This window comes from Epargyreus clarus, unplaced genomic scaffold, assembly GCF_041222505.1.
Source record: "Epargyreus clarus isolate Ecla_fem2 unplaced genomic scaffold, WU_Ecla_fem_2.2 ptg000015l, whole genome shotgun sequence".
Classification (NCBI taxonomy): domain Eukaryota; kingdom Metazoa; phylum Arthropoda; class Insecta; order Lepidoptera; family Hesperiidae; genus Epargyreus; species Epargyreus clarus.
The window spans coordinates 5247357-5275335 of NW_027332223.1; the positions used below are offsets into that span (position 1 = coordinate 5247357).

Genomic DNA, 27979 nt, shown 5'->3' on the forward strand with positions numbered 1-27979 from the left:
TCGAGGTAAAATATAAATTAGACATCAAAAGCAAAAGAAAATTACAATTACATTATTCTTAAATAATTATCTTTTAATGTACATACTAAATAATATTACTTAATGTATATTCGACTGTTATAATCGAGAAAAGTTTCTTTATTCGATATTTAAGTACTTAAATACTGACAATTTTATATATTACGAAATATGGCTGGTACATTTACTATAAAGACACACATTTACAAAATTAAGTACTTATCAGTAAGTTTATAATTCATATTATTTTTGGCAATTTGGTAAAACAGGTCTCTCAAATTAAGCGATGAGTTCGCTTAATTTACTTGAAGAAAAGTACAATGGATAAAATTATAAAAATAGGAGATGAAAATGAAATAGACGCGTATAGAAACTGTAGCTATATGGACGCTTAATAACACTATCTTGCAGAAAAAACTGCCCTTACGTTGTTTGAGACCAATGTTTTACCAAACACTTTGTAAACTAGAAAAAGCACTTTTGTGTCGCATCAAGTACCATTAATTAACAAAACTTATAAACCTATTTTCACATACTACAGGAATGATGCAAAAACAATTTTCACCATAACATCCTAAATTTTATATAATTGTAAACTAAGGAACGGCAAGAAGTTATTACAACCTTTATTTAGCAATGGGACAATATTGAACTTAAAAATTAATACAAGATTATCATCATATTGAACTTGCAATTATATTTTTCTTAGCGCCTGACAATTTGTTGAGAGCAAAAAAATTGCCGCTTTTATATTTTGCTTGTTGTCAAATAGCTAATGATTCAGTTAAATGATGCTACGTGCAGTTTCCCTATAATTATTTTTAAATACGTACTCTATGGGAAGACCTCTGTCTTAGCCCATACAATTTCCAAGTTCTGACACCATCCGCCAGGGGCGCTGATTAGAAATTGTATGGGCAAATACGTAAACAAATACCAAAACAGTAATATTTGTCAAAACGTAAAAACTCATGGTAAGGGTACAGGTAGATACAAAATCCAATTTTTAAGATAGGTCTATTACACTTCTTTGAGGTGATGCGTACAGGGGTTTATTTCTTTTATACATCCGGGAATATATTCCAATGAAGACGAGGCCATTTGAACTGCATACACAGTTACTACTCCTATGTTTTGGTCCCAAAATACACGTACATTCGTCACTCCATATTATAAGAATTAATGTAATATTAACTGGTATACCTACGGGAGTTAATGTTTACATAAACAATATTCAATAATCAAAAAATACAGATGGAGATTGTTTGATATTTACTAATATTAATTAATATCACTAAACTATTTCTTTTGTGGCAATAATGGCACCAAAACCAAATACTATAAATATTTTTAAAATATTCGATATACTTACCTTATTAATAAATAAAAGCTACAAATTACATTTGTAAACTCTTCTTAAGTACGCAAAGAGAAACTTATAACTAAAAATTAAATATTTTAAAAATAAGGGCTTTCAAATTGCCCTCTCCAAATACAGTCCATTTTCGAGCACATATTATTATGAAAACAAATATCATGTAGGGAATGCACTTCAAATGTTATTTTTTATTTTAAACGCTAAAGTTAAAAATCGAATGAACGTGTCTTGCCAGAACGTGACCACTAAGGGTTTATATCATGAAGATGGAATAGTATTTATATCAAAATACAAGACACAAAGCCAAAATGCACGAAATTCAGCGTGCAATATAAACCAATCAGTTTAGAAAGTTCCCACCAGTGTGCAATATGGAATAATGAGCATACTGTCTGAATTAATCAGCGTGCAATATGAGTCACTTAGAACACTTCCATATTGAAATTATTACTTTTTATTTATGATCACACAAGTGTGCAATATGGAATAATCTGTCTGAATTAATCAGCGTGCAATATAAGCCACTCAGGACACTTCCTTATTGAAATCATTACCTTTTAATTTTCAATTAGATTATTTATCGCCTACGAATTAATATACGTTTACACAATTACACAGCCATGAACAACGTATTCTTATAAATGTCTTCTAACGCCTGATTCTTTTATCTTACAATTCCACAGATAAACACTTCTCTTCTAGAGAAGATGCAGAACATGCCCTTCAGACACGTCCCGTCTTTTGTCGACAATCGACAATTTTCCCAAATTATATTTCATACCTCACCTACTCGGTTCACCGTTCATTTCAATCTGAAAGTGGAGCAAAAATAATGTAAATAAAAAATATATGCTACACATGTAAAGCGAAACTCAATTTTTTTACTTATGGGAAAAAGACCTTTTATGAGACAAATATTACAATATCAACAAAACTGTTCTCTGAATTAAAATCGATTCCTGAAAAAATTGGCGTCAAGAGCTATCCTGACGCCAATATTTCAGGTGAAATATTAGATATTATATTTTGACACCAAAATCGACCCAGTATTTTTTGACAGCCAACAAGCTAACACATTTTAATAATCTGTTAAAAAATCTAATGTAAAATAGATACACTTACTATATAGCATATAAGGATTTAAATTACAATAGACTAGTATAAATAAAAACATCAAACTTTCAAAATACTTTTTAATAACCAAATCAACTGTCTACAATACTAGATCATCACACTCTCTTACTTACCTTATCTGAGACACGGCCAAGTATGAGCGGAGCGGACGGCGGTGGAATGTCCGCGTCCTTAGCCGCTATCGCTCTTCTCACTTCACCTGCATTCTCGTGTGCCTCTTGAGGCAACCATCGCCATATGACCGGGGTATATAGCTCAGCGTCCATTTTGGTGCTATCCCGTTGATCACAAAACCAGCCGACGATAGCACCCACTGTCAGTGTAGCTATCAGACCCATAGGCGCGATCCAGTGGTACGATACTCGGAATAACGGGAATACTGTTTCGGGGTCCTGGCGATAGAGACATTTTATGAGATTTGTGATTCCAACACAAACACAATAATTATGTAAATATATTTATCGATAAGAAATATCTGCTTTAGTTTGAATTCCATTACACAAGGGTTTCCTAAATATGTATTAAATATTAAATAGTTGAAAAGAAAAATAAAATATGCATGTGTGTGTGCGCAATTGTAATGCAAAAATCTTTTCATTTTTTTTTTAATTTTTGTCTGAACTTATTTCGACGGGACTTTTAGAATAATATTCTAATTTGATAGTCCATAACACCGGCTCCTTACAACGAATTTGGTCAAGACGCTTAGGTACTCACCAATGTATCCATAAGCGGAACAAAAGTCGCATTAGCGGCACATTCCATGGTGATATTCAAGGGTGGTGCCCGGAGACCCTTTGCAGCGGCTGCTTGAGTCCCCAACGATACCGTACCAGCTGTTAAGGCACCCGCTATAGCCCCCGCTATTGCTCCTCTAGGACCCACCCACCAGCACACCATCCCCAGGGTGAAGATCCCACAGGTAGCGCTGGCTGCGATCGCTGATAGAGCTGTCGCTACACCTATGAATGTACATTACAAATCGTTAATAGTAAAACCTAACTAGGTTGGAGCAAACAAAAACAAATCTGCTAATACATTAACTTCGTCTGTAGACACGAATTTTCATTGGTACCGAGTTACAACTAGAAACCTCGTTTATCTTATCTTATGGTTGCAGTATCAACAAACCCTCCAATTATATCTACACAAATTAAGGTTTTACTTTTTCAACGTAAATAATATTATTAATGTAAACCAAGATAAGCTATACATTCTCAAGTAGCGAAAGTGCGAATTGAAAGTAATACAAATACGCGTCCTGGAAAATAATGATTTACCTCCAAATACAATTATCAACTTAAATATTTAAGAACTATACAATAGTACGAATGGTATAATAATCGCCAAACTACTAATCCGCTCTAAAGTTGTTGCGATCAGGTGTAGCAATACAATTTGCTATGGCGACGCGATTCATTTCTATATTCAGAGCGGACTAGCAGTTTTACCAGTACTAAACTTACCAAGCACACCACCGAGTTTCTCAATGACGATCAGCATCACGAGAGAAATGATAGCGAGTGCAGCGGTGACAGATCTCGCTAGTAAACCTTCGACGAACGGCTTCAGACGGAGCTGCAGCCAGCCGTGCATTATGTCCTCCACGGCAACCAGTGCGCAGGCGTTTAGTACCGCTGATAGAGAACTAGGAAAAAAATAACTATAAAGTAAAATCTTATTTTACTATGAAATAACATACAAGTATAACTGGTACTCATAGGTATACGTTCCTTCAGACCATATATCTCGCTATTGGGCGTGACTAGCAGGCCTAGCAGCAAACTATATCTGGTGGAACATAATACTACTCATGGATGGACTAAGAACTCATCGTGAAAACTATTAACTTTCACGGCCAACTAGAGGTTTCCGACCGACATGGGGAGATCAAATTAAAAACTTAGATAGTAACATTTTTGGGGGAAGGTGGTAGAACCCTTTGTTGTTTGACTACGACGGCACCACCGCTACTCCTATTTCTGCCTCATAACAACAGTATTAAGCGCTGCTGTGTTCTGGTTTGCAAAGTGTGGTAAGGGAGACATACTTTTCCGAGGCGTTCGAGCATAGTCCTCAGGGAATAGCGGCGCATCTGTGGCCGACCTCAGGTGGAAATATCTTGTACAGTTGTAATATATCAGGTATCTTGATAACAGATGTCCATGGGCGGCAGTAGCCAGTTACCATCAGGTGAACTGCATTCTCGTCTGCTACTACTGTATTATAAAAAAAAAATTATAAAAATATGAAAGGGTTCGAAAATGGCTCTCACCTCAACCCAGCACCAAACACCCCAGCGAGGAACACGCCAGCGAGACCCGGCAGGTGTTGCACCTGGGCGACATAGGTGACGAAGGCCGGCAGCAGGCGGTCGTCCACCAGCGGCACCCCGCGCGGGTCGCAGCCGCCCTGCACCCAGGCGGCCCACGCCGTCAGCCCGCACCACACGCATAGCGATATTGCCAATATTGCCCCGATGCAAAACACACCTAAAGCGCTGGAAATGTATGTGTTTTGGTAAATCTTGCCAACTTAGCGTATAAGATAATTTTCTGTTTCGTTTGTTTTGTTAACGCAAAAGATATGTGTGAATAAATAAATACAAATGAAAGTGTATAGATAGGTATAAGATTGTACATTTCAAAATAACCCAACGAAATAAGTACTTATAAAAATATTATTAAATGCTATGCTATGCTCAGGACACAGTACAAATAATAACTTGATTCCATATTTTAACTACACATTAATCTCTGACTAAAAAACCGACGCCCTTTGCAATATACTTTAGTCTTGATAAATAAAATGAAACTTACTTCATTTATATTATTTTAATAGCCTTACAAAAAGTTAATACAAGGATAATTTATGATAATAACAGAATTGCTCAGTGTTTTGTACATCTCTTATGAAAAGACTGAAATTAATGATAATTTACTTAAACCATTATAACCTTTGATACAGTAAGTACTTTAATATAAACTTGATGATAACATTTAAATCCAAATCAAACAATGACTGACATTGCTGTCTCGTGTGCCAGTTTTCCCTGTGACGTCACAAGCACACTTATCACTCGTAAGTGGTAATTTAAAGCCATTAGTTGTGATGATTATGACTACTGCATAATGCCTACTCGGTATACAGTGCTAATTATATTGACATCAGGAAATTCCCGAGGTTTCCCGAATTTCCACCAATACTGCCATATATAAATGGCCATAAAATTAGACCGTTTATAAACCTTTCAGATTCAAAGAGTAAATCGAAACTGTTAAGTTATTATTAAAATGATTTTCGCACTTATATGTATATGTGTTAATAGATGACACAATACATTTGTGACCGCACCACTCAGTGAATAGATTCTACAGCGCGAGTGTTCAGGCAATATGTTTAATATGTTATATATTGCAATTTGGCTATTGACGCTGAATATTTTGTAATAACTTAACCATTGTTAATAGATCCTTGACGGCAAATTATTGAATAAAACAATTTGCAATATGAAACCATATTGCACATATTGATGTGCATTTGCAATATGGAACCATATTGCACATATTGATGTGCAATATGGTTTCATATTGCAAACTGCGATAACTGTTAATCTAACCTAAATTAAACCTGTGTACTTACGTGATAGCTTTCCTTTTGGACGGTAGTGCAATATACCGTTGGACCATGGTCTGGTTGACGGAATTGAAGCAGGTCCAGTAGAGGAAGCCGCCTACCACCGCGCCCCAACCCGTCTGACGCTCGTACGGCGAGAAACTCCAACTAAGGAGGAATATACATTACTATTTCTTAAAATTATAATAAAACTATTATACGATAATACGGGAATTTGAATATTTGTAACAGGTGTAGTTTGTCCTAAATATATTTTTAACGTTGATTTTTTCAGAATAACGCGTCTAACTTTTTACTACTACTTTTAAATTTACAAATATTTTGTACGATTTTCTAGGTAGTACCCTGATCATGATACACACAAACACACAAGAATATACTTAAACAATCAGAACCAAAATCTAAGGTGAGTACCTAAATAAGCAAATAAGCTTACTGTCCACCTGTATATTTACGCCTGAAACACGTGTCACGGTGGTAACTCCCCGGTCAAGCCGTACTGACTCTACCATCTTAAAAAAGTTTTATAAATAGTTTTAAAAAGCCTTATGAGTTATATCATTCTTCTACTTGTGGCAAAACCTATAGGTACGTATTTTATCATTATGCCGACCTATTTAAATGAGGCCTACCTATTGTTTAATTAATTGCTATAACCTTACGTGAACCGGCTTAAATATAAAATTCGCAACTGAATATGATTACGGAATATTTCAAAGTACACTCAAAATCACTTTAAAAAACACACATGTCACTTATTATTAGAATTTGATCGTTATAAGCGACACTATCTGATGATGCTGTAATACAGATATTTTTTTCCAAATGAGCTACTTTGATTCCCGCGTAGGAAAATAAATATTTATTTATTTTTAATGATGCAGTTCTTAGTAATATCAAAATTGTCCTCGTAACTTATCTTTTTTCGCTATTTCTTATAGTTTCACTTTAAAAAAATCACTCTTTTTATATAACATAACTAAGATTACCTCATCAATCCATTTTTAACTCTTATTTTCATAGGATTTTGTAGAACAAAACCAACTTACTTAGACAGTTCCAGCCTTCCAGACTCGTTAGCGATGTTGAGGACGGACCGCACGCCGCCGACCGCGAGCGTGCCGGCCGCCGCTACCAACAACACGCCGATGAACATCACGCCCGTCTGCACTGAATCCGTCCACACTACCGCCCGTAGACCACCCTGAGTGGGGAAAAAATAGTGTTTAATAAAATTTGTAGTACTTTAAAATTTCTTTGAGTTTAGTAGTGATGTGCGTATTCGTTAATCGTCGCTTGCTTTAACTGTTTTAAACATCGTGACAAATAATTTGTAGTTAAGTCCGAAGTGATCCGAAATAACTTGAAGCTCTACAGCGCAAGAAGAAATAAGTACTATTATAAAATTAGTAAAAGGGAGAGTAACAAAAGAGAAAAATAAATAAACAAATTTAAAAGGGCACTATTTGAAATATTTTTTGTAAATTAACCTGTTAATTTTAGTAGAGTTATCATTTTCCATAGCAACATTTTATAACAATTAAATATATCTATGCTTTACAATTTTAAGAACAGGTTGAAATGGTGAAAATTTTCCAACCTCTGATAAAACCAAAAACAAAAAACCAATACGCGATTTATGCTAATTTTATTTCCTTATTTTATATAATAATTGTATAATGATTTCATCGTCATAGAAAAAATATTATTTTAAAATAACATAAGACAAACAGAAATCAACGCAAGAAATAATTACAATAATAACATAATAATAAATAAAAAGAAAATAATGCCACTCACTAATACTGTATAAACGCCGCATATAGCCACCATTACGCCACCGACGGCAAAAACATTAAAACCAGTCACTGGAAAGAAATAAAATTAAAACATAAAATATAAAGGAATCAAAAACGAATTAAATAAAAGTATAATTTTCATTACGTAAAACAACAAACTAAATATAACTAATTTAAATAACATAAATATTTAATAACACAATTACGTGCACTATGAATAATTAAGCTATAATTTTGAATAAATATTCTAAAGTTTTTTCTTCATATTTTAATCACTATATTTGTGTTTAAATTTTATTGAAATTAACTTAATTTTTATCTATGTTATAGAATTATACATTAATATATTTCTTATTACAATAATAATAATTTTAAACTACATTTTTTATAACAAAGAAGTTTCGCTGCATGAAAGAACAATGATGTTTCATATAAATACGTTCATAAAAGTCGTTAAAATACAGACTAATCTGGCTATAATAAAACAACAGAAACATAAAATAATATTTAAATTAATTCTGTTACATAATTATAATTACACAAATTTATCATTGAAAAAGTCATTTCAATAACAATGTCTCTACGTAGGTATAGATTCCGACCTTACTTCAATAAATATACCTACCTGCCTAATTGAACCCGTTTATTCGCATCTTACCTGCTCGAACAGACCGCATTAAAGTTTAAATTTACATAATTATAACAACACAAAAAATAAAGGACATTCACAGAAATTTCGGTGCATTTTATTTCGTTTTAAAATTCCTCGATCGTAATAAATTCACATGTATTTTTAATTTTGTCTTTAATATCATTGAAAACATCAACGAAACGGCTTATTCTGGTGAATTCTTTTCTTTTGTGCAATTCATACAAATAAACAATATTTTGCATGCAACGCGTTGGAGAAAGGTACTTGTAATCATAATAGCATAACAACAACAACATCACTATCGACTGTAATGTCTTAATAATGAAGTTTACTTGAAAGTAATCGACTGTATTTTGTAGTTTGATTCAATAATTTCTCATGTCATAGGTCTTGTGAGTATTTTAAACAATCAACGAAACGTTTTCTCCGTGACATGATCTTAATTTCCATTGTGAAGATAAAACACAGCCTCTCTCGAACACATGTTAAAATACGTATGCAAGGGTACTTATAAAATACTCACATTGATTAAACGCTAACGCAGGAACATACACCACCATAGGCAGGAACAGAACCTGAAACGAATGTACTAAATATATTTTTTGAAACGGAGACAGCAAAACAAGCACTCGTCAGGAAATGGTCAATGTCGCCCTTTGACACCCATAATCAACCCTAGATAGGACAGGACGATCTTCTCTCAAGTCGAAGATGCCCACACGTCATGCGTTCTGATGTAGGATGTCAATCATATCTGGGATTGATTTCAGATTTCTATGGATGGCAGTTGCCACTTAGTTCACTTAGTTAGTTGCCGTTTCCTTCAATAAATTAAATAACCCTCTACCCCATACTGTGGGAGAGTGGGCTTAAGGAAGACTTTATAGCCAAAACTCCTCCTTAAACGTATATTTCTAAATATCCAATTTCTTTATCGTCTTATTATGCGATTGTAAATATAAATAGTGCTCACAAAGATATCGCGATCCTTGGGAACACTATAATTTGTATTTTCTTATTGGAAAATAAGTTTCAAGTTTATGATATTTCATAAACTTGAAACTGACAACTTAGTTGGAACGCATATATGATGCAACTACTATCAAAATATTCCATAGCATAGTGCAGCTGTTTACTGCGTACATAAGCAACAACGCCACGTGTAAATACATTCATTTTTAAACGGCCAATTGACTATTGCCTATTGTTTATTTTACGCATCTCACGAGTCAATTCACGACAATCCATAGCCAACAATTTAAATAAAAATAGACTCAAACTTTACTAAGCGCGAAATTAATTAAATTACGTTGTAAGCTAATTAAAATATCCGTATTTTAATGACAAAATAAACCATTTATTTTTCTTTCAATTATGACATAATCATGCAAAATTTCATTCATCGTTTTTCTTATGATAAATATTTGTTTGAATTGTCTACTCTTTTTCTTAAAAAACAATTTTATTTTTTGTTTGTCTACGTTTGAAACAAACAGCTACTTACAATTAGCTTTCATTTTAATGATAAATGAAATAAATAATAGACTCAAATTTATAATTAAAGAAAATAATAATGCTTCATTAAGAACGCTTTGTGACGCGTTTATTTTGTTGCAATTTAATACCTTACAAAATAACAAAAAAAAAACATAAAACAACAATCTATTACGTCACACACTTGAAATCGTGTTGTTGTTGTCAAAAACCAAACAGTATTCTTAAACTATGTCGGTACATCCAGGAAATACTTTTTGAATCGCAATCACGAATCACATTGCCACCTACTAGTACTCGTACAATTGGTGTTTACGTTTGTGTGTACGCCGTGTAAAGTCCAACGAGCTAACGACCTCTACATTGAAGGAGAATTGGTCGTTTATACTTCAGCCACGTGGTAATAGATCCGTTGTATCAAATTCGGCGTCTTACGCAAAGGGACAAGTTCAAATTAAAATTGGCCAAGTGCATGTCATACTCCCGTAAGGAGGGTTCTGTACCACCAAAATTTCATTTATTATTTATTTACAGTATTTATAATCATAACAGCCATAGAGGTAAATGCATTATTAAAATTACAAAGGTCTCATTATTAATAAAGATAGATAAAGCGATAATTAAAGTTTATTGTGGTTATAACGGCTACCGTTATGCATACTCTGAACCAAGTGCCTACCTATTACGGTTCAAGTGATAGAGCTCTATGACAGACGAACAAACAGCGAAGGCTTAGTACGGTTCTGTTTTTACCCTTTGGGCACGGGACCGTTTTTCAAATCATGTGAGTATTAATAACTTTTTAATAACATTGAAGTAGCATTCAGCATGTACTTAACCTGATGGCTTTTGGTCACTGTCGCCCATGGACTCTGTAATCAACTTTTTTTTTTATAATATAAGAGTAACAGACGAGCATGCAGCCCACCTATTGGTAAGTGGCTACTGCCGCCCATGGACATCTGTAATCAACCCCAGATACGATTACATATTCCTACCTGAGGTCGGGCACAGATGCGCTGCTACCCCTGAGGACTAAGCTGGAACGCCTGGGAAAAGTCTGTCTCCCTTACCACACCCTTCAAACCGGAACACAGCAGCGCCTAACACTGCTGTTATTAGGCAGAAATAGGTGTGGCATTAGTGCCGCCGGAGTCGAACCACAAAGGGTCCTACCACCTTCATAACAATGTAAAACAGAGGCTCCACAGTGGCAAAGGGTGAAAGCATGCGGACTGACTCACATTATTGGGAAGCGTCTAAGACTTCAGAAATGGCAGCGCATCTATAATGGGCTTCAAATAACACCCTTTCTACATAGTGTGTCGGTTACAGATCTCCATCAGTGGCAGTGACCTCTGTGGCACCCACACAGTTTTCCATTTCAATTATAAAAAGAATCTCACAGGTTTGTGTACATCATAATAATAGTACATATATATATAACTCACAGCATATATATACCATTCAATTAAGAGTGAATAGTCCCATCGACATACAATGCTGAGGCAACTCACTTCAGGCACAAGAGCTCCTGTTTAGACGAGTAATGGAGATTAAATTACGTGGAAGTACAAAGTGCATTTCGTTAATTAATACGTCTTGGGTATTTATCTTGTCCAGTGTTTTTCAACCTTTGTATCAACCTCCGGGGGTAACAAACGGTTTAGCATGTCGCGGCGAATCACATCACTTCAGTGAAAATATTATATAATAAATATATTATTATCAAGAAAATGTTATTTAAGAGAAATTACTTAATTATGTACTTACGCTATCTAATTAATGTGCGAGTATCAAAATAAAACAAACGTAATATCAGCAAAGGATAGAATGTCGCGAAATATTTTAACACTTTAAGTAAGTCATACCATCAAACAGCTTGAGAAACACTGGTCTTGACTATTTATGATGTACATCCGAGTCAGTCCGAATGCGTTTTGCAAACAGTAGAACCTATTGATAATGCACCTAACAGATTCTTCATTGATATCATTTGCATTCATTCTGCATTGATAGTGGGTTGATTCAACTCACCTATTCTGAGTATCTTTGCTAGCCAACTACATATAAGGACAGGTCAGAAATATGCTCTCCACACAAGAAATTTTATAAAAAAACATGGCTAGGGAGAGTACCCAGTATAGATACGCAACCATTATGATACATTTTTAGTGTGTTATCAATATCAGTATCGTTACAATAAGTTTCTTTTTAACACATCATTCAAGATAGGTACAATGTACATGTTACGCTCAAATAAAATACTAGATAGACATTTTTCCAGTTTGGATTGATTCGGGATTAGGTGTCTATAGTATAAATCTTTGAGCAAATATAAAGGTTAACGACCTCTTACAATTATAAATGCAATCAAAATTAAAATGTATAATTATTATCTATTGTGCATCGCATACAATGGCCTGAGTGATGACTGACTTTCTCTATTGCTGAATTCTTGTTAGAAATGATATAACCAATGACATTTTATACTTATAGACAGGTTATACCCGTACTAACTTGACCGAAAACTTGAGCGAAACTCCATTGATAGCACACATGCACGTTTTTTATTTTACTTACCTTTCACTACTTAGACAAATGTTCTCTAAGGGACAGAGCTATTAGAACAATGTGATAAAAAAAGACAACTAGTGTTTGACATTGCGTTTAAAGTGTATGCCTACGTAAATATTGACTGATTACTTCAGTCAAAACGGGATATCGATTTTTTTATGTCAACTACTTTTTATTTGAAAAAATATGGTTTAAAAAACTAAAAACACGTTATTATGATAAAATCAACTAAAAAGTAGAAAATAATTTTCAATCTAGGGATTATTTAAGGAACAGTAAATAGTATAATTGAGGAAAAAGTGTGGGGCGCTTTTCGAAAACTGATAAATGGAGCACCCCATGCTTTTTTCACAATTTTACTATTTATTGTTATTTAATTAGAAGTTACTTAATTAAACGTTACTTATAATTAAGATGGCGGAAATTTGCTTTTAAAACATTGTTATTTTAAATTTATGGATTTTAATATTTAGTTATCATTACTGTTATTTGGGAAAACGGACCAATTTTGTGTCCCGAGGTTCTTTTCGGAGACAACGGGACGAAGCATCGAAAAAAGGGACTGTACCGTTCAAAACAGGACATATGGTCACTTATCCATTGATCCGCATGCTTGTCAAAGACAAAGAAATAATGGGACAGAAGGTAAAAAATATACAAAACTGTTGATATGTTTTAGTGCGCCGTTTACGTAGAAATTTTATAGTACATTTTAACTAAATAATTTATTATATAAATATATAATTTAAATACAAAATATGTAGATTTTATGGTTTATTCTATTTTATCTTTAAATAATGTATCTATACAGATCGATTGGTTTAAAATAGACAATTTAAAAATATAATCAATTTTTTATTCAAAATAGGTTCTTTATTCTTTTTTAATGTAATTGCATCTACCACCACTTCACAAGGTGTTTCGATATGGAGAAGAAGCGAAAAATTTCTGGCTATACAAAGATTGTTTATCAAGTTCAATAAAGACGCAGATAGGTTACTAACAAAACAACCGGCGCTTGTTAGTGGCACTCATCGGGAGAAATACACACTACTTTATAAATATTATATTTAAACAACACACTAATAAATAGTTAAGAGGAGCAAGTAGGACGGCATGTTCGCCTCTTAATGTGCGGGCGATAGGTGCGCCGGCGGCGGCATCCGCGGCGCGCGGCCTGTCGCCCCACTCCTCGACCACTTGGCCTACGGCGGTGGGCAGAGACGGACGCTCGCGATAATTTGTAACCGATCCCAATTAAACAGTTAAAATACAGTCCACTTCTTTCATTTCGAGCCCTATGCATATTAGGTTGTCCCTGTAGTTCCGGGACTAGAATAGGGCTACGGTATCCCCTGCCTGTCGTAAGAGGCGACTAAAAGGGGGCTTCCGGGGTTGCGGGCGGCAAGAGTGGGAGCTCGAACCGCCCGACCAGCGGCCCCGGGAAGGACGACGGTATGTGTGGTCGCATACCATCGTACACACCAGATGGTGTGGCGAGCGTCAAGCTCGCCTGGGCGGAGCCCGACGGGGCAACGCGCTAAGAGGACTCCGGTTGTGTTCCTTTGGAGATCCCGAAGCCCTCTACGCAGCGCAGAGGACGGCCACCGAGGGGGTTTTAGTGCGGTAAAAATCCCACATAACCCGGCGTCGCTCCCACGTTGTCGGGTACCTTTTGAAGGTTTCCCCTTCGATAACAAAAAAAAAGGCATATTAGGTGCTCTAACACGGCACGTCTAACTGAATATGCAAAAAAAGGATAAACATATAACTTTATGCGTGGCAATCATGATGACTATTCGTTAAAGATGAGTGTAAGTCTGATCCGTCTATATGAATTAATTGAATAGCTACCTATAATGTGCTTGGTATAGAGAGAATAAATTCGTATATGCATTAATTTAATATGGTATTAGTATTAAGGGAAAAATACGTAATTCGAATGGAGGAATGGAGAAGGGTGTTCAAGAGTGTTTTATGATTAACTACTAGTATGATTTTTGGATGCAGGCAAAATAAAAAATTAATTCATTGGTTTTGTAAGATTTAATTATCATCGTCCATGGTATGTTCAGAGCAAGTCCGACTCTAATAATTTGGATGCGAATCGTCTTCCCTTCTTACCTTGCGAACAATGTCCAACCACTTTAGTCGCCCTATTTCATTTAATGGGAACCTAAAACATACACAGAAATACAATCACTACACAGAAATAGTATTAGAAAAAATATCGACTTAAACATCAAATTAATAAATATAACTTTCAAATTAGTAAATGATTTGTGTAGTTTCTTACGATATATATACCAATAATGTACCTTCTGGACTATTTATTAATTTAATCTATGATACATGGATACGCACAATTCATAACGCTTCTCTTTTACACTTAGTAATATGCCCATCTTTTTATTCGCTCTATTATCTGTGACATATATTTACGCTAAATTTAATTTGAATTATTGAAAAATCGATAATAACTTCTTGAAATTGAAATACTTACGAATGATAAGTGATTCCACCACCTTGGGTGATTTTTCCGCTGTAGTTTGTGCAAAATATCATGACACAAGACGGCATTTTTAATCACTTTTCAACACAGAAACTTTGACATAGACACGACCATTCTGAGAGGCGCGCGGCCCGTGACTAAGTTGTCATAGGCCAATTAGCCCATGAATCATGTGCCAAATTTCGAACGTGTATGACTCATCTACGTCTTTATTAGTAGTATATCGATGGATATAACAGAGTCGGCATTTCAAAAAGAAATTACTAGACATAGATACAAAATATTTGCTAATCTATGTAAGTGTTATACATATATTTTTAGCATTATTACAATATAATAATGTCTTATATCTTTATTTGTAAAATAAAAAAATATACACATTACAAAGACGGAACGAAATACAAATGCTGATCATTCAATTTGCAATTGCAATCTTTACTGATACAAATCATGTTTGATTTCATGATATAACGAGATCTGATTCCGTGAGAATAGTTATCATCCAAAGTACAAAGACCACATCGTGATCTATTTAAGCTAACCACTTGTTTAAACAATGACAAATCGCTACAAAAGAATAAATATCCATCACTAATAATTATATAAGAGACTGTGCTACAAAAAAATGACTGATGACCTTAAATCTCTTCTCAAACATAATTCATCCAATAAAAAAAAGGAGGAAAAACAAGATTAGTAATAAACCTATCTATGTATATAGAGTCCATTGTCTATGAAAATGAAGTAGCAAGCGACAAACAGTCAACCTATTAGTTAGCGAGTGCGATTGAGTGAGTGGGTACTGTCACATATAGACTTTTATTATATGACCACTGGAATAAATACTCAAGTATTTGTCACACACGTTACAAATGTATGTGTATTTCTGCGCGTCTCTATGGCATCAGTTTTTATTTACTTTTATTGGAAAGCTGATTTGATTGAGTGTAATTAAGATTTACTTAATAACAGATTTAACTGTTCATCTGTTTCAATATCATTCTAATTAAAATGGACGTATTTTTTAAATTTTAAAGCATAAAAAATCTCACCTCATCCAGTAGAAAAAGTACCGACGCAACCGCTCGTACATGCCGATTGAATCGAAGCTCCAGATACTGAAACAAAATTCCATAATAAATATATATGTATTACCACCAGTACGTTAAATGTTAGATAATGTGTTAGTGGTAAACTTCCTTCGCTTAAGGAAATCTTTGATGTTTAAATGAGGTAATAATGACGTGATGTTTTGCAAAATATACGTCACAGATGTTGATACTGTAATATCCCTAGACGACGTAGCTCCTTTAACATTAGGCTACGAACACATGGAGCGGTTTTTAGGCCGCGGCGGTGCATCTAACTTCGGCATTCACAATACTATTTACAAAACCGAGTGAGATACTTTCAAAAATACCTACTTATTTACAGATATTTGTTTCGTAATATATATCGCTGTGCGCAACCTAGGCAACAAACACATGTGTTTACGAAAACAATATTTAACAAAAGTGTTGGTATTGATTTGTATTAATACTGCTATATTATTTGCACAGCCGGTAATTTTAATAAGCTATAGAATAATACCTGTTTTGAAATAGCACAACTTTTCAATATTTGGCAATGACGACATTACTATCACAAATATGTTGACCAAACATGGTGTCAACCGTAATAAGTTTTTAAAGAGTTCTAAAAGTACTTAATAAGAGGCGTTTATAACATAATAACTATAAAAAATCATGGATAAAAACTTATATATAAAATTCTCGTGTCACAGTGTTAGTTGCCGTACTCCTCCGAAACGGTTTTACCGATTTGCACCAAATTTTATATGCATATTCAGTAGGTCTAAAAATCGGCTACTATCTATTTTTCATACCCCAAGTGATAAGAGTTGTACCACCCCTAACATCTTTTTATTTATATGGCAACACAACGTTTGCCAGGTCAGCTAGTATAATATATAAAAAATATTTTTACTTCCCCGAAAATATTGTCATAGATAAGTCTAATTAAACTCTTATCTATAACGTCCATCCCGTCTTTAATCTTAAAAAAGAATACTTCACGTTACAATGTTCTATACACAAAATTAAAAAAAAATATTATGGTGACGTACGACGAAAGATGACATAATAAGATAATAAAATAATTAACCTTGATGCATGCAAGACTTTTATTGCATAAATTGCAAAACACGGTAACATTTACATGTTGACCTAAATAGTAATCGATCACTCGGCACACACGTTCCATCATGGGTGGCTATAATTAAAACACCTTTTGTCATTGGAGAGAAATTTCAAATGCAAATTTGTATAGCGGTGACACTGATCACGAAAATAGAAGATAAAATTACCAAACAGTTTACTACGTTCGTAAAATGCATGAGATATAGTTCAAATTTCGCCCGAGGTGATCAAAGGTTATATGCAAGAATAGATCGAGTTATAAACGTCTTGTAGATTGCATCTGTTTGAAGAAAAACAATATTATCGTAAATTAATGTTCCTCTTATTTGTAAAACAAGTGAAACTCTTTATAGGTAGCGACCGCAGACAATTATAGTGTGGAATAACTCCAAATAGCAGAACTAGTTAAAGATGATCACAAACGTGATGTTATTAATGCTCTTTATCAATAATCAATCTATTCAATGATTTGCCTACCAAATATCGATAAGTGACATTTTTTACCTAGTACAAATAATCCTCTACCCCACATTTCAAACCTGAAAACAACCTTTAACCATTTAGTTATGGAGCAAAAATAGCGGAGACGAAGGTGGTGCAAAAGATCACACAGAGCTCAACTAGCTGTTTTATACCAAATTATTACACGAATTTCCTCTTAAATTCACATGAATACAATACACTCTATCTTTTCCAAATACAATAATTATTTAATGTGTTATGGAGTTTCTTTCGCCGCTTCTTCTCCATAACGAAACACCTTGTGAAGTGGTGGTAGTTGTATTAACATTCAAAAAGTGCTCTGTAAAGAACCTATTTTGAATAAAAAAATTGATTTGATTTGATTGTTTCATATAATTACAACACATATGCCCACTAAAGTGCACACTCGTTATAAGAAGGCACTAGAATCACATCGCTAGAAAGTATTATAAAACGAATAGAAATCAATGACACACGACATTTCTCGTGTATTGACTATTGACTCCACTTGTGATAAATCACAAAGATAACATCTATAGATAGCGATAGATAGATAGCATCTAATAAAGATGACTAAAGGTAATCCATTCATGATAAATAGATGCTGGGACATGAATCTTTGTAATAAACTATAATAATAAGGTTTGAAATATTGTTATGTAACTGGCATATTTCTCTCCCGGTTCAAAAGATAAACTAAGCCGTTTGAATTATTGTTATCAGATAAAACATCTCATATTAGTTACGTATATGACCCTATATCTTGGAGACAACAAATTTAGATCTAATTGCAGGTAGCATTTACACCTCTTCAAGCTTTTTTTAAACTGGAAGTACATAATTTAAAAAGTTTTAAATATACTTTTCTAATAATTAAAATTACGCTTTCTACACTCACAGCCCCACACTAGGATTTCCTGTATCGTGGGTGCTATGGATACACACAGAGACAAATACACAAACACCCAGACCCAGAAACAGAAATCTAAATTCATCATTTAGAAATCTGTCTGGCCGGGGATCGAACCCGAGACCCTCTGCGCGTCAGACCGGCATGGTGACCGCTCCGCCACGCGGGTCGTCCGAAGGAAAATTATTTCTTATCTTAGCAAAATTCCGTGAAACAACAATTATGATTGCCGGCGTCGCCTTTAAATAACTGAGGTGTACCGGATGCTGTGTTCCATAGTTTTTTTTTCATAATAGTGAAATAGCAAACGATCAGTTTAACTGTGCCCTTACCATGAGTTTTTACGTTTTGACAAATATGACTGTTTTGGTATTTGTTTACGTATTTGCCCTATAATGTCAGAAGTGTTGAACTATAGTGTCAGTAACGTAACATTAAATGTCTAAATTGACAAAATGGCGCTTTATGTTTTGTCTCTCTTTTTTGCGAACATGTGAGGTAGACAAAACAGTTCATCGTCACTGGAGCACTTACTTATTGTTACGTTTACTCAGTCTACTGAAGCGAACGGAACAGAATAATGTATTGAGTAAACGTAACGTAAAATTGTGGGATGTTTTGAGAACTAATGGTAGGGGTACTGATAGTCAGTGCTCATCCCTAAGGACTAAGTGCAAATGTTTTTTTAATTTTATACAGCCGATATATTATGTAGACATGAAGTGTTGTGATGAAACCTCCGGAGTCAAAGAATTTTCCCACGTTAAACCAGTTCCATAAATCATGATTAAAAAGTGTTTTGTTTCTTAATATGGTATTCACAGCTTAATTATGAATTAAACCTTGATCACTAACAAAATTTGTACTTTTCAAACACTCACCTCATAAGACGAAGAGAGCCTTAGTGTACAAAACACAGGTAGATAGACAGTAGCCACTATCACGCAGCTCATGGAAACCCCGATGATGACCAGCCAGTACTGCGTGCCATAGTTGTAGATCTCCGCCGGAGTGCCCAGTATCGTCACTCCGGATACATAACTGTGAAACATAAAACGATATTAACATATTTTTGTAATTGATAAAGAAATTAACAGACCAGTATAAAGCTAAGATTGAAATATTAAGGTGCTCTCCGTTACACGAAAGCAACAGAATTTAGCTAATCAATAAACAGAGTTTACCATACATCATGAACCCATTACTGTCCCACTGCTGGGCACAGGTCTCTTCTTAGAATGAGAAGGATTAGGCCATAGTCCACCGCGCTGGCCATGTACGAATTTGCTTTGAAAGGTTTTTTTAAGATTTCTCAGGTATGCAGGTTTCAATTACACACTTTTAAGCAAGTGATTATTAATTACTAATATTCACATAACTTTGAATACTCAGAGGTGCGTGCCTGAGATTTGAACCTCAAATCAAATCAAATCAAAACCATTTTTTTTTATTCAAAATAGGTTCTTTACAGAGCACTTTTTTCCTCAGACTCCTCCATTAAGAGGCCGAGTTTCTTAACCACTACGGTGACCATAGATGATACGGTAAATTATATTTAGTAAAACCAAACTATACAGAAAAATATGACACGAGCAACTTATTTCCCTTTATTATAATATCTTTTCGCCTTCTGAATCCTTACATGGCAATCTACTTGAGCAACACACGCCTTGTCCATATGTACTCATTTTATATATTGATCACCTTCAATATTTACAAGTACTGTATTTTATTTAAGTAAGCTCAAAGTAAGTACTCAAAGATGTATATATACGAGGTTTTAAAAAACTTTTTCCTCGTTACTTCTTTAGAGCAATGTTATTGACCTTTGTCCTAACCTAATACTTTCGTTTCTCATTTTTATTATCTTAAAACGCACCGAACATACCCATTCCATATCTCACTGTATTTATAACTTTATCTTAGATATCTAGACGTCTCTCGTATTCGTGTGAATTCCGGTTCGAAGTGCAAACATGCGTACGTCAAATGATTTGCTAACGCACGCACTTCATATTCTTTAACAAACCGAAAAAAGACTCTTTCTACACTTACAGCTCCACATTGGAATTCCTTGTGTCGAGGATGACATCGCCAGATCAACGATACAACAATACTCAGATCCAGAACATAAATCTGAATCCATCATTAAGATATCTGCGTCGCTGGGGGTAGTACCCAAAGCCCTCTGTGTTTCAAACCGGTATTGCAATAACTCGTCCAAAGAGTTCGTCGAACATAAATCGATAATTTATTAAGGAGACTCCATGATAATTATTGAACATATTTCCAGGCAAAAATACTTGACCCACCGAAGGTCAGAGACAGATAGGTTGGCTTCAAAATTTGGAAATGGAACTGGAGAACCAGTTTATATCAGACTTCCAAAAAAAGAGGAGGTTATCAATTTGGCTGTATATTTGTTTGGGTATTGATATATTGCGACTTCAAAACTATCTCTATCTATTTCTACATACATTATTTTTTTCTACTTATCCTTAATTAGAAATCGGTTTTTGTAAGTTTTTCAAAATATTCTTTGAGTGTTCCATGACACCAAGAAAACTTTTACAAATTGGATTTTATATGAGGTACTTAATTTTCTGGGGTTTTACCTATGTATTCAAATTAATTTTGTTAAATTATATACTGCTAATTCAAATGTAAATTTTCCTACATTTTAATTACTTCTAATACCTACATTTATTACCACCAATTTATTTAACACGAAATACATAATCTATTTTTTTCTGTGTCGATTTTCGTTTCGCGTTTTCGAGAATGTAATAGTGAAAGTCGATGAGAAGCATACGTAATCTTATGTGCAACAAACGAGCTGTGCCCGAACTGTGCGGTTTCACCCGCGTTTAAAAGAGTATTGCAGATTTTTCATGAGTTACATTTTTTTTTAAGCAGAACCCTAATTATTCGTACAAATAAAGCCAAAATTGTTTTCTATAACATCAGTGAAAGTCTCGTCAAAACCGATCCCGCCGTTTCGGAGATTTACCGGAACAAACAAACAGACAGACGGACGGTCAAAAAAATTTATAATTATTTTTTCCTATTAGTAGTCCACCATAAATACTTTCATATGTAATTGTAGTTGTGCAGTAAAAAGCTATTGTTTTATGCTTAAACAAACGGACACTTAATATTTATATGTATACTTGTATAGACAAGACTCACCTTGCTATGAGCGACATAGCGACGGGGAATGTCGACATCGCCTTTCCACCAAGCAGGTAGTCCCTGATGTCGACCACCGCCTTGCTGCGGGAGCCGACGGCGCTGTACCACACGCCGCCAGCACAGGATGACGCGCACAGCACACCGAACGCGACGTAGTCCCCCAACCCGAAACCACCCTCCGTCATCGTGAACGTCATCTTGGTAACTGTTCCTAGAAACATTTAATTTGTAAATTTCCAGAATACCTATCATTACTTTTAAGAATTTGTTCCATTATAAGCGACATTAACATGTGGCGTAATAATATTTACTCTTTTGTTTCAAAAATGAACTCTTTAGATTCTCCATCTACGGTAAGTTCACTATGATTTAATTACTTTAATCTTACCATTTTTCGTTTTTATTAAAATCCACCCCGTAACACAAAAATCTATATATTTTTTCCATTTAAGTTTTTATCGAAACCTGTGACTCCTTTGACTATTTTTGCTAAGATACTCGTACGTACATGCAAATAACACCGACGTTGAAACCTTCAACGAGTCTAATGTCACTTACAAGTTCTGGTTAAATATTCAATTTATTGCTTGAGTTATCCAATTATGCGTAGTGCTGGTATTGTCTATAAACTCTCGCTCTAGATTTCCTATTTTACACCTACGAAAACATATTCAATTCTAAGGTACGCTATTTCTGCCTAATAACAACAGTGTTATGTGCTGCTGTATTTTGGTTTGAAGGGTATAGTAAGGGAGACATGCTTTACCCAGTCCTTCCAGCTTAGTCCTAAGAGGTAGCGGTGCATCTGTGCCCGACCTCAGGTAGGAATCTAATCTTATCGGAGGTTGATTTAAGATGCACTAGCCCCATATGTTCAGGTGCACCGCATGCTCTTCAACCACTCTAATAATTTATTTATTTATTTATTTATAATAAGTTGTGTTTCCATTACCTGTGTTCTCGGAACAAGATCAAAGAGATATTTACACTATGCAAAAATTGCAATCTGGATTATATTTAGACTTCGAATAACATGCATTAGCCGCTGACTCATAATAAAAGTCGATAAATTAAGATTTATGATAAAAACATATTCTATTTTTTCTTTGCATGCATAATTATGAACACAGTGATGTAATATGCAATAGTGTCTTCGACTAAATTAACAAAATGCTAAGTACATATAATTTGTTCTACAATGACAAATCATTATTACGTAAAGACTTACCCATATAATATACCTATTAAATAGTATACTATAGGTATTTGAGACATGACAATCTAAAATTACTTTTTGTAAATATACAATCTTTAAATGAAATTCTTATCAATACGTATACTTTATTTTATTACCGCATACTCGTAGTAGAGTCATATATTAAGATGAAGATAAAAATACAGCGATCGTACAATCCTACTGCAGTTCGCGTATTGCACTTATATTGAATCTGGAATACGAGCAAAACATCCTCTCACTGAATTCTAAACATAGATCGGACGGAGAAAAACGTAGTAAAAGATGCCACTCAATTGTACATTGGACTCCTACCACATACTAGCATGTGTCAATTGATTGGTATGGTTTCTATTCGAATAGATTTATTTTACGAAGTTCTTACAACGTGTATTATAATATTCATTTAGCAGTGAAATATATTTATTCCTTTCTTTCAATGAAAATTTGCGTGATCATTTGGATAGCTGGATATAATCTTTATTGTTTGCACATCACTCTCTTTATATCAACTGTGGTGCATAAAAAATCTACTTCGACATATATGTACATTTATGTCCACATAACTTTAACATTATGTTGCAAATGTATATATTAATGTTTTTATATTATTTTTATCCCGATGTACCCACGGGAACTTAAGATATAGCCACATCGAACTGTGGCTGGGTTTACTTAAATACTACATTATCACTTAAAAGCATTTTCTTCCACGCAGCCAGCTTATATGATTTCATCTAATGCTTTTATCTCATTGAGTATAAGTTGCCTATAACACATATCAAGTATATCAGTTTGTAAATCCATATCGTTTTACAAGCAATCGTTCGCGGGAGAGTATCTGTAGAATAAACAGATATAATGGTTATAATTTACCTACGATGGATAAATCTTTATAAACTTCAATCAGTCGTTCCGTTTCTTATAAACTATGATTATAAAACTTATAACATATCATTCTTGTTCTTTTACAATAGAATTTTCCATGATGATCAAAAGGAAAATATTTCATTTCAATAATGGCGTAACACGTAAGTATATTTACAAAGCTAGTCGTGTCGGAGAATGACTGTATAAAACGAATACTTCATTATGAAGTATGTTAAAAATACACAGATCTTAATTTCCAGTAAAGCAAAGTAATATTCATAAATAACCCTTCTTTGGCAGTCGGGTAAAAAGTTTGTAAAAATAATTATTTAAATATTTTTGCTCGTAGATTTTCTCATTAAACTAAACTATGAATACCAATAGACATCAATATTGATAGGTGCCAGGATACAAAATAGTCAAAACGTCAATTGACAGTAACCAAGTAGCAAACGAGTCCACTGATGGTAAGTGGCCACTGCCACCAATGGACATTTATAATAAATCCTAGATAACATTATATTCCTACATGAGGTCGAGCACAAATACGATGCTACTCCAGAGCAACTTATATTATCGTAAGAAAACAATCCGGACATATTTTTACGAGTACATCTTTGCAAACTGCCCAGGCGGAAAGGATATATACGAGACACCAGTAATTTCTGCCCACATACTTGTCAACACGAGATCATTAGAAGATCCTTTCTACTACCTACTACAAATAAAAAACGTGCTGAATAGAGTACTAATTGTACCGTGATTTTACTAAATGCACTGTGAAATTGCTAAGATTACATCTATTACCTCTATAACTGTATTCTTACGTAGAACTTTAGATAATAAAAGGATTTTTTTCATCCAAAATCTACCTTACAGTAAAAACTTATAATTATATCCAAAAATTTAACATATTCTCAAATATTTAAACAAATTCAACGATTTAATTTTAAGAGCCCTCTCCAAACTTAACCAACATTTCGATCATAATTACTTCAAAATGATTGAAATAATTTTATTAATGAGCATCAAATGAGAGTAATTGAGATTAATTAAAACCATAATTATTATCTCTGTCATTATGTAATCTGTGCGCGAGTATCCAAGTGCAATTAATTTTACATCGCTCACTGACGCTGCTGGAACAAAATTACTACACATTATTTATAGCAATAAAGCAATTTCTATATGAAAAACGTGATAAAACGAGTATATTTTGTTAATAAATTATTCAATTTCATTTTAATGCCTTAACGGATAAAATAAGTACTGTGACGATAAAATTATAATTACGTAAAAAGTTATTACACGTATTATACATATAATATGTAGTGTAGGTATTAAATTATACGTTTTTTTTAAATTTTATATTCGATTTCTACTATTCAAAGGAACAATTATATCATCAGGTTATTAATCAACTACAATAAGAGAAGGTACGGTAAAGTAACATTTGTACATTAATAACATCATAATTCTATGCTAAAAAATTAAAACCTATATAATGCGTAGAATCCGCCCTGGATAGATGTTGTTTAGATTTTAGTTTTTTTCTTATCTTTAAAGAAAAGTTAAAAATTCTTACTCGAATGAAGAAAGCTGACATTTATACTTCTGACTTATTACCCATCATGCCTAACCTAACATATAAACACCATTGTTGTATATATAGATAAATAGTCAATTTTCAAACCTTACGACTTCGATATCATAGCGCTAAGAAGCATATAAAAAACTCTACATAGTAGAAATGAATAGGAACGCGACTTTTGCCGCATATTTAAGTCATGACCTTAAAATAAACATTTTCTATACATCTCTACTATCTATAAACACTACTTTATCCTTTATACATTCCTGTCATAAGTATAAGTAAATAATGAATCGTAAATACCAAGGACAGCGTGCACCGAAACACGACAGTGTCTAACCGATGTAAGTTGCAGACTTGTTCAACCACATTTTTAAATCACATTAAAACCTCGTTGTATGTTATCGCAATGTAATGTGAATAATGAATTTCTATATTTTGTATAAGTACAAGAAAAAGAAACAATACAATCAGCTCTACATACTGTTAAATCATTAAAATATTTTTTCGATGAAAATAATATACAAATAAGCGGTAATAGAGTTCTGGACTATATTGTGATTACTTAATAATTATAAAACTCGTTTGTCCGCTTCTACGTTTCCGTCAACTATATTTGATATTGTATAACTCTTAGTACCATAAGCGTACGACATATCATTTTTATTGTTTTTTTAATAACAAAACTAGGATAAGTAAATACAAGTCCTACTGCTCAGCCTATGGATATCATACTCTACCTTTCTTTTACGCGGAGAAATCCTAATGGATCCCCTTCTGCCCGGGGGAGGGAGCAAAAGGATCGTACTCTACCTTACATAACTTTTATTAACCCCATATACATATATAAATACATAATATAGCCCCATATATTATTATAAGGTTACTGGCAACGTGATCATGTTGTCCCACTGACAGCGCCTTTGGAGTCCTAATTGAACTCTATTAAGAAAATCTTACCATACTCTTTAAATTAAAACAAACGAGGAGCCATGTTAACTATTACTAAACTGACAAGCGAATAACGTTAAATTTAACTAACTTACCGATGCAATTTTACGCAAGGTATCGAGACTATTATACTAGTCTGTGATTGCTAATCTAACGGTTGAATACCATGAGATTTAACTAGCTTCACATGTAGTATGTGAAGCTAGTTCATGTCAACTCGTTAAAGTATTGATTAGTAACATTATTATTAATTTTAAAATACCAGATAATTCGTTGGAGCAACTGGTAAAGAACGCTCCTAGCCTTAGTGCCTTGGTAGCCTTAGTCGCGGAAAAAACTAAAATATATAAAATCCTTTTCAATAGTGGCGATAATCGTCTAAGGACGTTTTATTCCTAACTACTAATAATGATTTTCCTTGTAAAGTATTTCCTGATATTTTTCCTTTACATAATGTTATATATTTATTCGCAATTTGCGCAATCATAACGACTTAATTTCTCGACACCTTCATTATCCATGTTTTTATTTATTGTTACTAGATGATATTAATAATCATATTTTATGCTAATAAACCAACCTGCACCCTAATAAAACGCGTATATATAATTAATAATATACATTATATCATATTTCAACGCAATTGCTAACACTGCAATTAAATAATAATATTATGTAGATTTAATAATTTCGGCAATTTCCTGACACAGATACCTAAAAAATTAACTTGTTACATAAGTTACGTGTTTTTTTTTATGTAAGAAATCATTTGATATTACTTTTTCAATTATTATAATATTTTACCTTCGATTCGAATAAATGTCAATACTTTTATAGATTTATTTATTCAGGAAGTAGTCATAAATTCTTCACATATATGGTCTTTTGCCAATGGCGCAAGGGAGTCAAGAGTCCAAGCGTAAACAATGTCAACAACTTCGTTCGCACAATTTACTTTCACTTAGGAAACACTCGCGACGCTACAGGTGGATTATTGGAAATTATTATGATGCGCGGCACTACATTCTCTGTAGAAACTTGACTCGAACTTCCCGCGCAACACGTCACGCCTAATGTCAATGTCATTTCACAATGCACACGAACGAGCCGCTCACATTGTCACACGGAAAATAACCACACGCGGATTCGCGTAACTCACTGCCAGGCAACTAAAGGTATCTATACTGTCGTCACCGCACCCGGCACTCAGACTCGACGCGATAAATATGAATGAATTATCTGACGTAGCTATAGCAAAATTAGCAACACTTTTTACGAAGTGTCACACACATTGACAGACCCGTGTGTCTGAACTATTCAGTCCCGAGGTTCAGTCGACCGCAAATTCAC

At 34.0% G+C, this 27979-nt stretch overlaps 1 protein-coding gene across 1 annotated transcript; it reads right to left on the minus strand.

Moving 5' to 3' along the window:
* LOC140747877 (sodium-coupled monocarboxylate transporter 1) lies at window positions 1-27964 on the minus strand. The gene is made up of 13 exons (XM_073080496.1): window positions 27434-27964; window positions 21981-22194; window positions 19673-19832; window positions 16253-16318; window positions 9141-9192; window positions 7967-8034; window positions 7216-7370; window positions 6173-6313; window positions 4806-5030; window positions 3997-4178; window positions 3248-3492; window positions 2644-2922; window positions 1-2208 (listed from the first exon to the last, which is right to left on the minus strand). Exons 2-13 carry the CDS (start codon window positions 22178-22180, stop codon window positions 2179-2181), a joined length of 1803 nt encoding a protein of 600 aa, XP_072936597.1. The 5' UTR covers window positions 22181-22194; window positions 27434-27964; the 3' UTR covers window positions 1-2178.
* Between the last annotated feature and the right edge of the window lie 15 nt (window positions 27965-27979).

What these genes read in the sequence shown, in the direction of transcription:
- LOC140747877 (XM_073080496.1), bottom strand. Translation starts at nt 22,180, where the DNA reads ATGACGTTCACGATGACGGAGGGTGGTTTCGGGTTGGGGGACTACGTC. An exon ending in TCCAAAAGGAAAGCTATCAC is followed by an intron (nt 5,031 to 6,172) that starts GTAAGTACACAG and finishes ATACATTTCCAG; the next exon opens with CGCTTTAGGTGTGTTTTGCA. An exon ending in GTGTTTGGTGCTGGGTTGAG is followed by an intron (nt 4,179 to 4,805) that starts GTGAGAGCCATT and finishes TTTTTTTCCTAG; the next exon opens with TTCTCTATCAGCGGTACTAA.